This window comes from Aptenodytes forsteri, unplaced genomic scaffold (assembly GCF_000699145.1).
Source record: "Aptenodytes forsteri isolate BGI_AS27 unplaced genomic scaffold, ASM69914v1 Scaffold5, whole genome shotgun sequence".
NCBI lineage: Eukaryota > Metazoa > Chordata > Aves > Sphenisciformes > Spheniscidae > Aptenodytes > Aptenodytes forsteri.
In genome coordinates, this window is record NW_008795672.1 from 1,689,214 (window position 1) to 1,703,534 (window position 14,321).

General features: G+C 40.0%; 1 protein-coding gene across 1 annotated transcript in view; it reads right to left on the minus strand.

The window, feature by feature from the left end:
• The window catches only part of PUS10 (pseudouridylate synthase 10), a 31,839-nt gene that overhangs the window by 2,440 nt on the left and 15,078 nt on the right, over positions 1-14,321 (minus strand). Inside the window, exons 7-15 of the mRNA XM_009282514.2 lie at positions 12,068-12,113; positions 9,184-9,248; positions 8,040-8,125; positions 5,010-5,135; positions 3,203-3,259; positions 2,211-2,287; positions 2,063-2,118; positions 1,811-1,928; positions 409-551 (exon numbers count right to left, since the gene is read on the minus strand). Coding sequence (XP_009280789.1) covers positions 409-551; positions 1,811-1,928; positions 2,063-2,118; positions 2,211-2,287; positions 3,203-3,259; positions 5,010-5,135; positions 8,040-8,125; positions 9,184-9,248; positions 12,068-12,113 — 774 coding nt within the window. The remainder of the gene's footprint in view (positions 1-408; positions 552-1,810; positions 1,929-2,062; positions 2,119-2,210; positions 2,288-3,202; positions 3,260-5,009; positions 5,136-8,039; positions 8,126-9,183; positions 9,249-12,067; positions 12,114-14,321) is intronic.

Here is a 14,321-nt window from a genome sequence, read left to right on the forward strand (position 1 = left end):
GGTGACTTTATGACAAGACTGTTAACTTGTAAGTAGCAGCAATCTACAGTATGCATTGCGGTGCATTAAATATTGTGGAAAAGCTTATTTTCTAAGGTGAAAAGTTTTCAGTTAAATCAGAAAAAGCTTAAGCATATCTTTAACCGGTACATTTTTATAGCTATCATATACTTTAAAACTATCAGACTGGTCATCACAAAAATACATACACACGGGCAGCATTTTTGAATGAAAGCCTGAATGTGAAATTCTGACACGAAAGCAAACATTATGCAGCAACATATGACTGCTGAAGAGCGGGGATTTAGAAACACCGCAGCGATAAAAGCAGGAAATTTCCCATTACCCAAATTACTCTAACCAGCAAGCTGTTTCGTAAATGCGTTGTGTAACGGCATCTAAGGATACGTTCCTGCTTGAGTCTTCAGATGCAGGCGAAAATGATGCTCGTCTATGTACTCAGATTGCATGGTGTGAATGATCCGACATCTTACAGCTAAAGGCCGCCTGTGAAGAACCCGGAGAGGTGTCTTCTGGTCAAGTTTTAATTCCTGTTACAAGAGGTAACAAAATAAATGAGGAAGGAAATGTGCAACATACTGCACAGATTGTAAGAGTCATATGTATTGTTAACCAATCACATCTTTTTTATATTGTATTATGGTAGTTGAGTAATCTTCTTGAGGCAAGACTCATTTTTTCCATGTTTATCAAAGGAAAAAAGGACAGCCATCTCGGAGGCTAAATGAGAAGGCCTCATATGAACACAAACTAATGGAATCACAAATACAGAGGAATAACCTTGAAATCTCCATAGTCCTTTGCTGGAATGACTCCAGGATTTAGAAGCTCACTGAGAGCCTCAGGACAATAAAAAAAAAAAAACCAAAAACCCCAAAAAATCCCACCCACAAAATGCTTTGTCTAAAACTGAGAGCCGGACAATAAAAAAAAAAAAACCAAAAACCCCAAAAAATCCCACCCACAAAATGCTTTGTCTAAACTACAGCCAACCCCCTAGAAATAAAAGCGAGGAAAAAAACCCGAAATGAGATTAGATCTCGTAACAGTCTTTTTAAAAGTTCACTCCCCACCCCCTTTCCCAAATGAGATGCAGCAGTTTGAAAGGCAACTTTTCAGGAAGTGAGTGGGCATGCTAAAAAAGCTTCACAACAGTTGTCTCCCTGAACTGTAATGGCTCACGCTTTGAGAATGATTTCATGGCCAAGCCCCATAGGAAGTGGTACAACACAACAAAAACGGAACACACTTCTCCATCAGCAGTACCCCTCTGACCAACACTTGGGAGAAAGTTCTCATTAAGACAGCGTGGCTTGTTACGTTGAGCACTTTGTAAGGCCTCTGCATTATTTTCCATAGACATTTCAAACTCCTAATTGCTGCAGCGTGGAAGAATGGCTTTAGAGCTTGCAGGACAAAAGACCACCTCTGCTCCTTCCACTTACGCAAAACACTACCTAAGGTAAAGAAAGGGGTGTGGGTGCCAGATTTCCTCCTCTCCCATTCACTACTTCTTATTCTTTGTCTACTGGAAGGTCAACATTATACAACAGTTTGTTGTCTTGGCTCACAGCCAGCCAGCTATAACGCTAGCCTGACAATGGTGAAGTAAGGAAGGATGAGAAGGGGGAAGGGAGGTATGAAAGTCCCTATAGCAAGAGAAACCCTGATGAAAAAAACCCACCAAACACAGAGAGAGAGAGATATGTCCGTGGGTCCACGTAGATAAACTCTCCCCTAAGACACCAGGACAGGTACTATCTAAATTAGCAAAAAGAGCAGCAGATACCTTGATATCATCTAGAAATGCAATATCTTCCTTCTGTATTGCTTTGTCTGTCCATATTAAGGCACTATAGGTCTTTGTCTTTTCCTCTTCACCCTCCTTCATACGACCAATTGCCTCTCTAAACAAAGGAAATTAATTACTCATATAACATAAATAACATAAGCATAATTATATAACGCTGTGAGCAAGAACGCTTGCAAAACTCCCAAAGCATCACTTTGAAATCCCTTGCCAGTGATGATAAATACTGACCTGGTGACAAGCTGTAAATCTCGAACCTGTATTTTGTCTGAAGAGTTATTAATTGTCTGTGATATTTAAAAAAGAATCAGTTAGCAAAACTGCTCAGTTAGAGAAGAAACACATGCTTTACGAGTTCCATGAGGTGCAAATGATTTACCTGCTGAAGTCCCTTCATTTCCTCAGCAGTAAAACGTATTCTACGAGGATTCACAAGCTCAATTGCAAAGGGCCTTCCTGGCAACATGCACAGTCATAAAACATAAAAACATGTTGTTCTAAATTAACGTTTGAATTTATGCAGTAAGGTTGGAAGGTGTGAAGATTGTCTGCTGTTATGCAAACAGGGATAGGACTTGTGGGTTTAGGGATGTAGCATCAGATGGAAGGAAAGAAACAAGGGACTTTTTTTGGCTACTAAACCCCAGTATCAGCAATAAGTGCAAATTACGACTTCCCAGAAGACATCTTGTACAAGTCTGTGCTAATTAAAAAATAAAATAAGAAAAAAAAGCTAATTAGCTTATTTTCTGTCACCTACAGCAATGCCCAGGTGCAAGATGATGTTAAATCCCGCTCCCTCAGCTAAACATCTGTTGCAATAGCTGCACTTTTTGTGCTCAGGGCCAGAGATGATCCCCAGTATAAGCAATGCCAAGAACTAGGCTACAAATCAGACAGCAACTGGAACACATGATTGCTAATTTTTATTTTTTCTTTCCCCTTCTCCTTTGGCTATAGTAGCTTCAGCATATTGGAAAGCAACTGACCTTTATAAAGGACCCAAGTTCAAACAGAAAATAAGGCTTCCCCGCTCCCCAGTGACAGTGAGGCAAAGCAGAAGGACCCAACGGAAAACAAGATAGGAACCAGTCTGACATAAATGGCTTAAAAATAGGAAGTGAGTAAAATAAAATACTCCTGACAAGCTATGCACTTCCATGCATCCGTGCAGCCAAGGACACTGAAAAAGGGCTGCTCCTTCAGTTGGTTTTATGAAACTGTTCGGTCTTTGGGAATAAATACATAGATATCACTAAAATGTTTCCGAGATAAAATTTCAAAGCATGCCTAATCACACACTTATGCACTCAGCTTCAGTTAATCATTTTGCTGGTTTCTGTGTTTCACAAGGGATGTTCCAAGCCTTACCATTGCCTAGCGTTCTTACATCCACATCTTCTCTTCCAGAGGAAGAAAAATTAAAGCCTATAACAGATTTGAACAAGGGAGGTGAGATTTTATTTTACATTTTTAATACTCTCTACAGCTTTTAAAAAGTGAAATATTTTCTTTCTAAACTTATTTGTGTTTGCAGATATACTTTGAAGAGCTATCTTTATAAAATGAAAACTGCACTGTATTTGAAAAAATCTGGGATAGTTATTGTTTATTGCATCAGGTTCACAAGTTCCTCGAAGAGCACTCCTAGTTCCTTGGCCTGAACGTGACCGCGACAACCCTGAAAATGTCCGGAAAAAAGCAGTACCATCCTAAATGAATTCCACTTACTAATTAATTTTGTTCATTTCTTACCCAGCTAATTCAAGTCTGTGAATAAAATCAAACTGAGCTGTCTTCCTCCAAACCACAGCTTTTTATCCTAAATACACCCAATGGTTTCCAAAGATTTCAGAGAAATTTCTGCTAGTCACACACACCTGGACAAAAGAGGAAGAAAACTCAAGTCCAAACTGAAAAGTAACCTCTGTGTATTTGTTTTTCTCATCTTTCAAGCTACAGAAAAGTACTGTTGGGTATTTAGTTTCCTTCATCATCCCCGTTCCACCTTTAAGCTTTGCCTGAAGGAGGAATAGGGGACCAAACCCTGCACTAGAGGTAACTTTGCAGCGCTATTCCAAAGCGTCTCTGAAAAACTGATGGTTTCAAAACTTTTTCCTCCATAGGGAACATACAGCACGCATAAAGATCTCCTCCGTTTTTATTATCTCTCATTTCTCTGGTCATATTATGGCAACTACATAACCATCTGCCACGGTCATGAAGGCGTATTTTGGTCATACTACCAGAATTTTCTTGGTTGGGAATGCTCCAGACCCTTAATCATCTTCACAGCCCTTTGCTGGACTCGTTCTGGTATGTCCACGTCTTTCTCGTACTGGGGAGCCCAGAACTGGACCCAGTCCTCCAGATGTGTCTCCCCAGTGCTGCGTAAAGGGGAAGGATCACCTCCCTTGACCTGCTGGCAATGGTCTTTCTATTAGTTTATGTCTCTTCTCAACATTACTGCACCTGCATTTCTGGTAGTCACTTGTGGTAATTCTGCAAGCTGAAATCAGGTGTTACACAATACCTAAAGACATGGTTTGAGGATTTTCCTAGTGTTCAGACTAACGTATCCACTGGGAGGAGGGAGGAGAGGAGGGGAAAGTAGCTGTTTTTTCCAAACTAATATTTAATGCGATTTTTCGTTGGGCCTTCTACGTCTCTAATTCTACATCCAGTAGATGACAAATGATGGGCGGTGATTACTTCATCTGGAAAATCCCTGGATAAGCATTTAGCTTGTGGAACTCTATGCACTGAAGAAAATAAATTAATCAAGGTAAGAAACATGAAGGGGTCGAAGGCTAGGCAGATATTATGGAACACTGATGGCAAAAACCTTCTTGTTACAAGTCATGTTAGAATTACCAATTCTTAAGAAGTATGGCTAGGCAAAAATACTACCACATAAAACCGTAATATTTGCATCATCAGATCAACTGAGGAGGTATTTTAGAAGGATAAAAGACGCTGCATAAAACAAAGCAGTCATCTAATTACTCACAGATCACAGCTAAAAAAAGTTTACAAGCTTGGACTTAGAAGGATAAGAGAGGGATAAAGAAACATGTTTTCTTCCCTCATACTCTTATATTATGTTAGTAGCTACTAAGGAAAAATATTCTAGTAATGATGAAAAATATATATGGTAAAAGATCTCCTAGATACTTACTGTCTGCTTTGAATTCTGCCATTAGATGCTCTGAAATCAGTTCTTCCACTGAAGATTCCAGCTTCCGTTCCCCATCAATAATCCAGGGAGTCTGAGGTAAATTCCTTGAATATTTGTTGTATCTTCCTGTAAAAAACAACTATGTTAGCTGTAATCATTCTAAAGCAATGGACAAAAGCTCCAGTATTGCACAGCACAATACATTTAACTTTCATCGGAGCCTTGTGAAAATAAATTTACAGGCTTAAACTTGTTTTATGGCAAGAGCATTACAGCAACAGTATGAAATGCATGCTGCTGCACCTATGAGAGTTTCAGTATCCGAGATGGCTAGCTTAAAGGTAGACTTAGAGAGCCAGTTGCTGCAGTCATACCTTCAGGTATAACCACAGAAACAAAACTGTATATAGCCTGACACAGCTGGGAATGAAAACCCAGAGGTTCAAGTGCCTGGTTTGAGACAACTTGATTCCAAATGGAAAAATTATTTTTTTGAACCAGACCACGGTCTTTAACCAGCCTCCCATATACCAAACTAATGCTATACATATATGCCTGTCCACCAATGTACGTATGTCCCAAGTGAAGAAGTTCCCACACTCCCCTGTACCAAGTAGTTCAGGTTTCAATCCAAGTTCTGCCATTGTCTGAACGTTTAACAAAAGAAACCCGAACTAAAATGCTTTGGCTCATTACAAGGAAAGCCATGCGAGCAAAATGTCTCAGGAATAAACTAGCACAAATCTCAAGAACCTTGGAAAGCTGCCATGTAAAGAGATTGCCATCCTCTGACTGATTCCAGTCATAGTCTCGTGTTATGTCACACTAGCATGCCATCTCCTGTGACACGACTGCTATAAACAAAGAACAAGTCTGACATGGATGACCAAGATGAGCTTTCTTATTGACAGGTTTTATAAGAAGTGAAAATAGGCACAAACCAAGGAACTCATTCATAAAGAACGACGCGTAACCCCCCTGCACAAACAAGTTTCAATCTGAAACCTTGCATGTAGAAAATAAAAAAGGAGTTCAAAGTAGCTACGCGTATTATACTCTGCCTCTGTCATCTCCATTTTTTTGGTTTTCAGTATCATATTTTCCTATTTCTAACAATGTTTCCTGCTTGCATTCTGATCTGCAGAAAAACCCACACAAACAAACGGGGAAACTGACTAATACCGCTTCACTGGGGCAAGTAATGAAAGTACCGTGACTAATCAGTCAGAAGTCAGCTTCACGCTGCTAAATTCTCTTTCCATAAAATGGAAAGAGGAAAATGATTTTTTTTTTCTTTTCTCTTCTCTCAACTCCCCATTCTAATATTTTTAGCTTTTGCTCTGAACAACAGTGGGTTAAAAAAAACAGAAGGTGTTTCTCGGTTTGACAGCTTCTCCTGAAGCTTTAAAAAAAAGCTGGGGGGGGGGGGGGGGAGGGAGCGTTCAGTGAACACCAAAGGTAAGGTCAAGAGGGCAATACCAACTCTGAAACTGTGCTTACAAATTAAGATCCCGTCTCATTTAAACTGCTGTAATAACAAAATAACTGCACTGTACTCAATAAATTATTCAAAAATTAAAGACAACATCCTGCCTGGGTTTTTTTTTTTTGTTTTGTTTGGAACAAGCTATAAATTGCAAAACCAGTATTAAATCACATGCAGAAAGCTAACCCTCTGTCTCCTTCTCCATACAGGTGAATTCTGATAAGACCGTCCAACAAAGGAACCTAAAATAAAACAGTGTGTTTGGAAAAGGCTAAAAAACATTGGATATCTTGGATTCATGAAAGTGTACATCTAACTGTCTAATCAGTAATTCAAAATAAGAAACAGGTATGTACAGAACACCGACTAAGCTGCCACGAGAACATTCACTTTTGCATTTTTACTTTTCATTCTATGTTTTCCTTTAGTCAGGATTTGTACCACCCTTTTAAACACAGTATGTTGGACTAAAATTGTAGGGTTTTTAAAAATAATCTGTTTGCATATATTTAAATAAGTGGTTGTTTATACACAGGACTAGGGGAAGGGGAGATACTCTTGCAGGCAAGCGATAGAAAAGTTGAATCATCTCAACTCAGGGACACCGGGTGTTGTTGCATTACCTGTCTCACCCAATTATTTCGGACACTGTCTCTGGGTTTGGAGGAGGGAACTAGAAAGAGCTAAGCTTTCTAAAATTTAACCTTTATTAATCCCACTAAGATTGGCAGTTTTGGAGGAATAATATGCAGATAAATCCAGATGGTGAAAACCTCTGAATCCAAATCAAAATCCAAGCAAGGGAACAGCACTGCTGGGAGCTTATTTAGTGCGGAACTGCCTTTCCCAAACCTTGTGCTTACTATGAGTGGACATATTACAACTGCAGGATTTGCAGGGATAAAGGTTTTCTGAAGGAGAGAGCAAGCTTTGACAACAGGGCAAAATTCTTTGTTTCTTAAACCGCTTCTGGACAAGCCCCCTTAATGAGCAGGGGCACAAAGACAGTTGTTTTAAATCTTCACATCATCCTGTGCTGTCTCTACAAGAGAGGGAACTCTTCCATCTCTCAAAGCAAAAGAAAAACAATGGCAAGGAAAAGCAGGATCTTCCCAAATATCCAGAAGGGAGGTGTGTGCACAACTGGCAGCAGCAGAAGTGACATGCTCCCCTCCTGCAGCTCCTAACATGGGAACCCGACCTTGGCCCTGACACAGCTGTCTCCAGCTCCCACTCCTCTTCAACCATCTCCACCACACAGCCTCCAAGTTTAAATTCACAACGTAAGAACAGGCAAATAGTTCTGATTTTAGCGTGTTGATCTGTAATTTCTAACTTTTCACAAAATCATGTCTTCAGCAAAGGCAAGTATAATTTCTTCCCCTGTCAAACAAAGTCCACTCTTAGATAGAGCCAGATTTGTTTCTTTGCTCCTTATACTTAATTACAGGAATCAACAAATAGCAAGAATCTTCTGGGTCTCGTGGCAGTGTTATGAAGTTATGTTTAAGGCAACACAGCAGAAAATAAATGGATCACTTTACCAGCCACAAAAACTGCACCATTATTGCACTGGATTTCCAGAGCAACACAGAGGTTCTTTGGTGAACTTGGGGGACATGGAAAATGCCTGTATAAAAAAAAGATTAAAAAAGACTAGTAATACCAGAACATGACGGAGCATCATCATAGCAATAATGGCACGAAAGATGATTACTTCAGTTACACAAAACACAGCTACAGTATAAACTCAGTATTCACATTAAAATCTAGAACACCAAGAAATGGATAAACATTAAGCAAATCAACCACACCGCATTGCAAATACTTTTGTCAATCTGTCATCGAACGTTATCGAAGTAAAACACTCCAAAGTGTGCTAGTAAGATGTACCATGCTATAGCTATAGCAATAATGAAACTAAACACTGCATGAAAAGTATCTTCAGGATCTATTACTAAATCTTTGCTGGGAATCAAAGAAAAGAGCCGCGAAGACTTAGTGCAATTAAGCACAGTGAACTACAGAAAGAGTGTCTATTGATGTCTTCCCGCTGCTCGTGATTTTTACCGTATTACAGCACTTGATGTTTTCTTAAAACTCCACTCCTAACATTTTGGAAATACGGGAAAAAGTCTTTCTTGTAAAGAGAAGTTTGCCTTACAAACTCTAAGGTTCAAAATACAGAAGGAAGTTCCACAATTTCTAAATCTCTTCTGTGGTTTTGGGGATGTACATAAAGATTTTTGAATGTAAATGATTGGCAATACTACAACAAACTGTTTTAACTTCTAACCCTTCTAAATCCCATGCCAGCCCACAGATCTGCAGTGACGTACTGCTGAAAGCACAGAGCAGAACTGCAGCGCTCTGACCCACGATTTCTCCTCCGTGCAGCTCCTGAGATAATCAGCCAATGAAGCACTTTTACTAATGGGAAAAAGACCATCATTTGTGTCACGTCCAGTTTTCCATCCTCTGTGGCTTAACTCAAGCATTTTAAGATAACTCCTTAAATAAAAGATCTGGAATGACATTTTATTACCAGAAGAATAGAAAACGCAACACATTTTAACCAGTAAACTAGCAGAATTTGAACAACCACTACTTACCCACCTAATATTTTCCCCTCCATCCTAATTCTATACAAAAGCACAATACTAAGAACTAGTTTCAGTATATACTTACTTGAGAAAATCCTCTTCTTTTATCTTCTCTAGAGCTTTTATAACTGCCATTCTAGTGAAAACAGACTGCACAGTGAAATAAAAAAAAATTAGTCAAGAACTAAGAGAAGCTAAGAAAGGATATGCCTAAGGAAGAAAAAAACCCCTAAAATATACACACCGTACACTTCTCACAATATACTTCTTTCACTTGTGTTTTGTGTTTTCTTATACCTAGAAGCAACTCTGTATCAGCCAGAACCCACTGTGATCTCAACCCTAACTTTAATAGGGCAACAGAGAGCAACAGGTAATTTTGCCAAAATCTGTTCAAGTAACTTTACTCACAACATGAAAGCAATACAACTAATAGAGCTGACAGATTGGAACATAACAGTTATTTAGTTGTAGAACTAAGATTTGCCCCTTTCTTTCTAGAAGACACGTACAAACAGTAGTATATGTTTCCTCACTCTGTTTTTACGCAGAAAAAAATAACAAGCGCCACTGACTTTCAGCAGGTCTAAAATTACTGTCACTCTTCCAGAGAAACCTACTCCAGCTCCTTAGAATATTCAACTGCTAACTCTGCCCTTTGGTTAGCTGAAAGAAATGCTAGACATATCTTTGGAAACGATCGTATTTCAGATGATATATAAAAGTGTACAAAAGCAAGAACAAAAAAAGTAGTGCTTGGGAGCTCAGGTCCAAATTTGCAAAACAGATTAAAAACGGAATCCTAAATCCACAAACAGAAATCTAAACCAGCTTCCCTGTTTCCAAAAGTTAAGTATACCTAAGCCCCAGCTTTTATCTCGGTGACAGTAGGAAGCTAGTTCTTCTGAAAATAATACTGTTAAGTAGATACCTGTCTACAAAGTTCAAAAGTTCATTCATACTCAGAAGTAAGGGCTCTGAATGGTAGGGCTTGGCAGTTCCCGAACTGTGGAAGGCGAGCAACTTCAGTCTCCTGAGCTGCATCAATTCACAAGGGTGAACTGATAGTAAAAGTAGTAATAATAGTACAACGGTGACAGGAGCCACGACTACCATCCTCTATGCATAGCCAGGTGCTGCTGTTGATAACTCAAGTGGGGCTAAGGCAGAAAACACTGAATTTAGGTTCCTAGAACAGGAGAAGTAAGTGTTGTAACAGGTGAGGTGGAATCCTACTTTAGGAAGGCTGAGGACAATAGGCGGTCTCTAAATGAACCTCCCTAATCAAAGCATGGTCAGCTATGAGATCAAACCATATTGTCCAGGGTTTTATCCAGTCAGGTCTTGAAATCCTCCAAGGACGGAGCCCGCGCATCCTCTCTGCGTAGCCTGCTCTACTGTCCGACTGTCCTCATGGTAAAAAGTTTTTTCCTATATGTACTCTGAACCTCTCATTTCAACTTATGTCCACCATCTCTCACTCTTCCACCATGCACTGTGGTGAACAGCCTGGCTCCCTGTTCTCAGTAACCTCTCTGTTGGTACTAGGGGGAGATTCAGTTGGGTCTTCCACAAAGACTTCTCTTCTCCAGGCTGAACAAGCCCAGGTTCCTCAGCCTCTCCTCCTAGGGCATGTGCTCCAGCCCCTTCGCTGTCTTGGTGGCCGTCCGCTGAATTTCCAATTTAATGATGTCTTTTTTGCAAACTGGATTGGGGATTTGGAAAAAACAGGGAAAAATACCGGGTGGCTGACTGGGACAATTTGCTCTAACACAGAGTTCCTGGATGCCTTCAGGAAAGCTGCTCTTTCTCTTTCTAAGCATAAACTAGAGATAATAGCACTTCCCTTCCTCACAGAACACATGAGCTGGAAAACCCTTAAACTAGCAGCAGGTTTAAATAAGTCTCTACAGCAGATGAGACAGAAATTTTCACTCAGAACCCAGTTTTTATACGACTTCTCTGATTAACACAGCCCTTGAAGCTAGCTTCAAGCACAGCTTCTTTGTAAGGATGAACCTCTGACGGCTCTTCAGAGTTGGTATTTTTTCCTTTAGATTCCCCTACATCTCGTTGCCTGTGTGGTTTTAACAGCCAGGCCCTGCTGGTTTAACTCCTTATGGGGGATTTCCCCCCTTTTAACGGAAAGCAATGCAGCAAGCAGTGAGTTATAACAATACAATCCTTCTAAAAAAAGACTCGCATTTATTGGTCAGGTGGAGTAGAGTAGGCAGAATTCCTGGGTCGGACTGCCTCAGCCAAATGTCGGTAGACTCTTCACCAGAAAGAATAAAAGGCCTTGCATAGGCTTCTGATAGAAGTTACTTGTTCTTCTGATCACACCCACTGGCCTACTTATATCAGTTTCTCTCCAACTGTTTTTTTATTCTTACATGTCCTCTTTTCTGTCAATGATTGTGTGTGTGCTCACGGCCTGCAACAAGTGGCAAGGTCCCTTTTCTTTCCTTCCCCCCCTCCAGAGGTAGACAGGATAAAACCATCCTGCATGTATTTTGTCTTTCATTCAGATCAGAGGACATGAAAACTGCAGCGTGATCATTCTCTTTCGGCTGCGGAGTCTCATCTTCACAATGTGACTTATCTGAACTGTTTCACCCACAGAGAGCTTAAGGATCATCTTTTATGCTACTTTTAATGCATGACAATCAAATTCCTAGATCTTAAGGGAGGTATTTACAGAGAACGTTCCTAAAATTATGGCCTTTAGACAGTCTGGAAAAAGAACGACCTAAAGAAAAGCACCAAGCGCTTAGTTTTCCTAAGCAGAGAAATGTTAACTGAATAAAGGAGACAACTTTATTTTCAGGCAACTGAAAACTGGAGAGATTTTTGATGAAGGAAAACCAGACATTAAACACTGACTGAATACCTAGAGAAGTTCTTCCTTGTAGCTACTGCCGTGAAATTCTGAATGTCAGAAAAGAAATACAACAATGATGAGATCCTACCTGTTTGTTCTTCGCTGGTTTGAAACAGTCTGGACAGGCTGTGGCTCTAAATACAGAAATGAAAATTAGCTGCTACTCTTACAGAAAAAGAAATAAACAGGCAGACAGACAGACTTATAAGCATAGCAGCTACATGGTCTGTGTACCAATATGTCCAGTATCTCACTTCCACAGCTTAGCACAGAGCAGATTTTAAAATTAACTTTATCCTAAACCACAAATGGCGGAAGGTGTGTGTTGCTCGATCTAGGGAGAAGTCACGGACAAAGCTGCGTAAGCCTCTTCTGCTCTAACCAACACAAATGTGTCTCAGCTTTGAGATGGGATGGAAAAGCACACAAGAAGTTTAGCTTTCAGTCCTTTCCAATCCTTCTCAATAAAGATAATGACTAACGTTTAAGTTCTGTGCAAGATTTGCTGACATCTTGAAATCTATACTTGCTGGTCTTAGCCAATGCACACTACAAACTAGAGATTCAAATCGCTGCTTCTGGATAGGAAAATTCAATTTACTACAGAAAAAGTAACCCCAGGTGTTCGATGCCATTTGTGCTTTGCCTCTTCAAAAGGAAACTATTGGTTGTTTCACGAAAGTGAAAGCCAAGTCAGTGAAACACTTTTTCTGAGTACTGTAGAGGAAGTTGCTGTTCCTATTAGTGGATTTCTATGTATGCAGTTAGAGATGATTTCTAGCCTACAACACAATTTATCATTTCTTGCTGGTGCTTTTCAACGCTTCTATAACTACTTTAGACTATAAGGAAGCAGGTCTGACCTCATGCTGTTTCTACACAAGCAACTTGCCTGGCCAGTTTGTGACACAAAGCGTCACAAATTCCCTCTTCCGGAATTTAAATATCACCTTACCTTTAAACATAAATCTCCAAATATCAAGTAACAAGAGCCAATTCAATCTTCCATGTCAAACCAAGGGTCATTTTAGCACACCTATCTACACATGATTGGGTAAGAACAGCTTGAGAGATGAGAAACTGCAGATGCCATACTTGGAAATGCTACCCAAAAGCATACCTGGAGGACTTCTCCAGGTTGAGACAAGGTCCTACTTTGCTTCCACAAAAAACATGACTGTCATTACTAAAGCTGTGACAATTGCCAAATTTACCATATTTACATCAAAACCAAACCATTCCCTCAGAATCTGCCCAGAACCAGCCATTCACATACACAGAATGCCTTGACGCCTGAGAAACTACTATGTAATTAAATTAGGTAATATGCTGTTACTTAAGAAAAATGTCTAAAACCTTAATTGCTGTTTAAGTATGCTACAAAGAGAAGGCAAATAAAGGGATAGTGTCAGGTCACATGGAATAAACCTGAGTAGTGGGAATGTGGAATGGAACTTCTTTACAGCTTTCACCTCTATAACTATTCCCCTTGGAGCGCTAGCATTGGCACCATAACGTGCTCGACATCCATGTTTTTGAAACGTCACAGAAAGGATGGAAGGATGAGCTGAAAATAAGAGCTGAGAGGTTTCAGAGGAAGGAAGAGCACTACAGCAAACAAGAACTGATCAAGTAAAATTAAATAAATAAGAACAAAAGGGTGCAGGATCCAGAAACTTTTGAGATTTTACAGGATTGCAGGTAACATTATTTAGAATTGTAGTTTGGCCCTACTACTTTCTCCCCCTTTTGCCCGGTCTTGAAGAAGCTGGAAAGGAAGATGCTCAGCAAATACCAGTAATCAATTCTTCCTAATATCTGGTCTGTCACCAAGCATGCACTCCCTCACCCTCTACCCCAAGGCAAATGAAGGATGCAGCTGCTGAAAACCAAGAAGGTGGCAGATTGGGCATTCAAACAAAGATCACAAATTGCCAGAAGGGGTAAAATCGGGGAAATATATAAAGGCTGCAAAGGAAATCTCTAGTCTCAAGAGATGAAGTCACTATGAAACAGGGAAGTCAGAAATTCTATGCCGAGCCTCTTTCTATGCTAAGATTTAACTTGCAGCAGAGTGCAAGCAATGAAACCGAGTGACACTTAAGTTTTCCAGGAAGCATCAGCGACCAGCAAGAGTGAACCTAATTATCCAGAATATACTACTGCTAGATTTTGAGAAATCAGACTAAATGGTAGCTAAATTCACAGAAATATTTTGCTGAGCAGATGCTCTAGTGGGCCAGGCCAAAAACTATGTCTAGTGGCCAGGGAACTTCTGTTTGTTTTAATCAACCAGCTAAGTTGGATTAACTCACTTCAAAGCCTTCCCTCCCATCCATGTC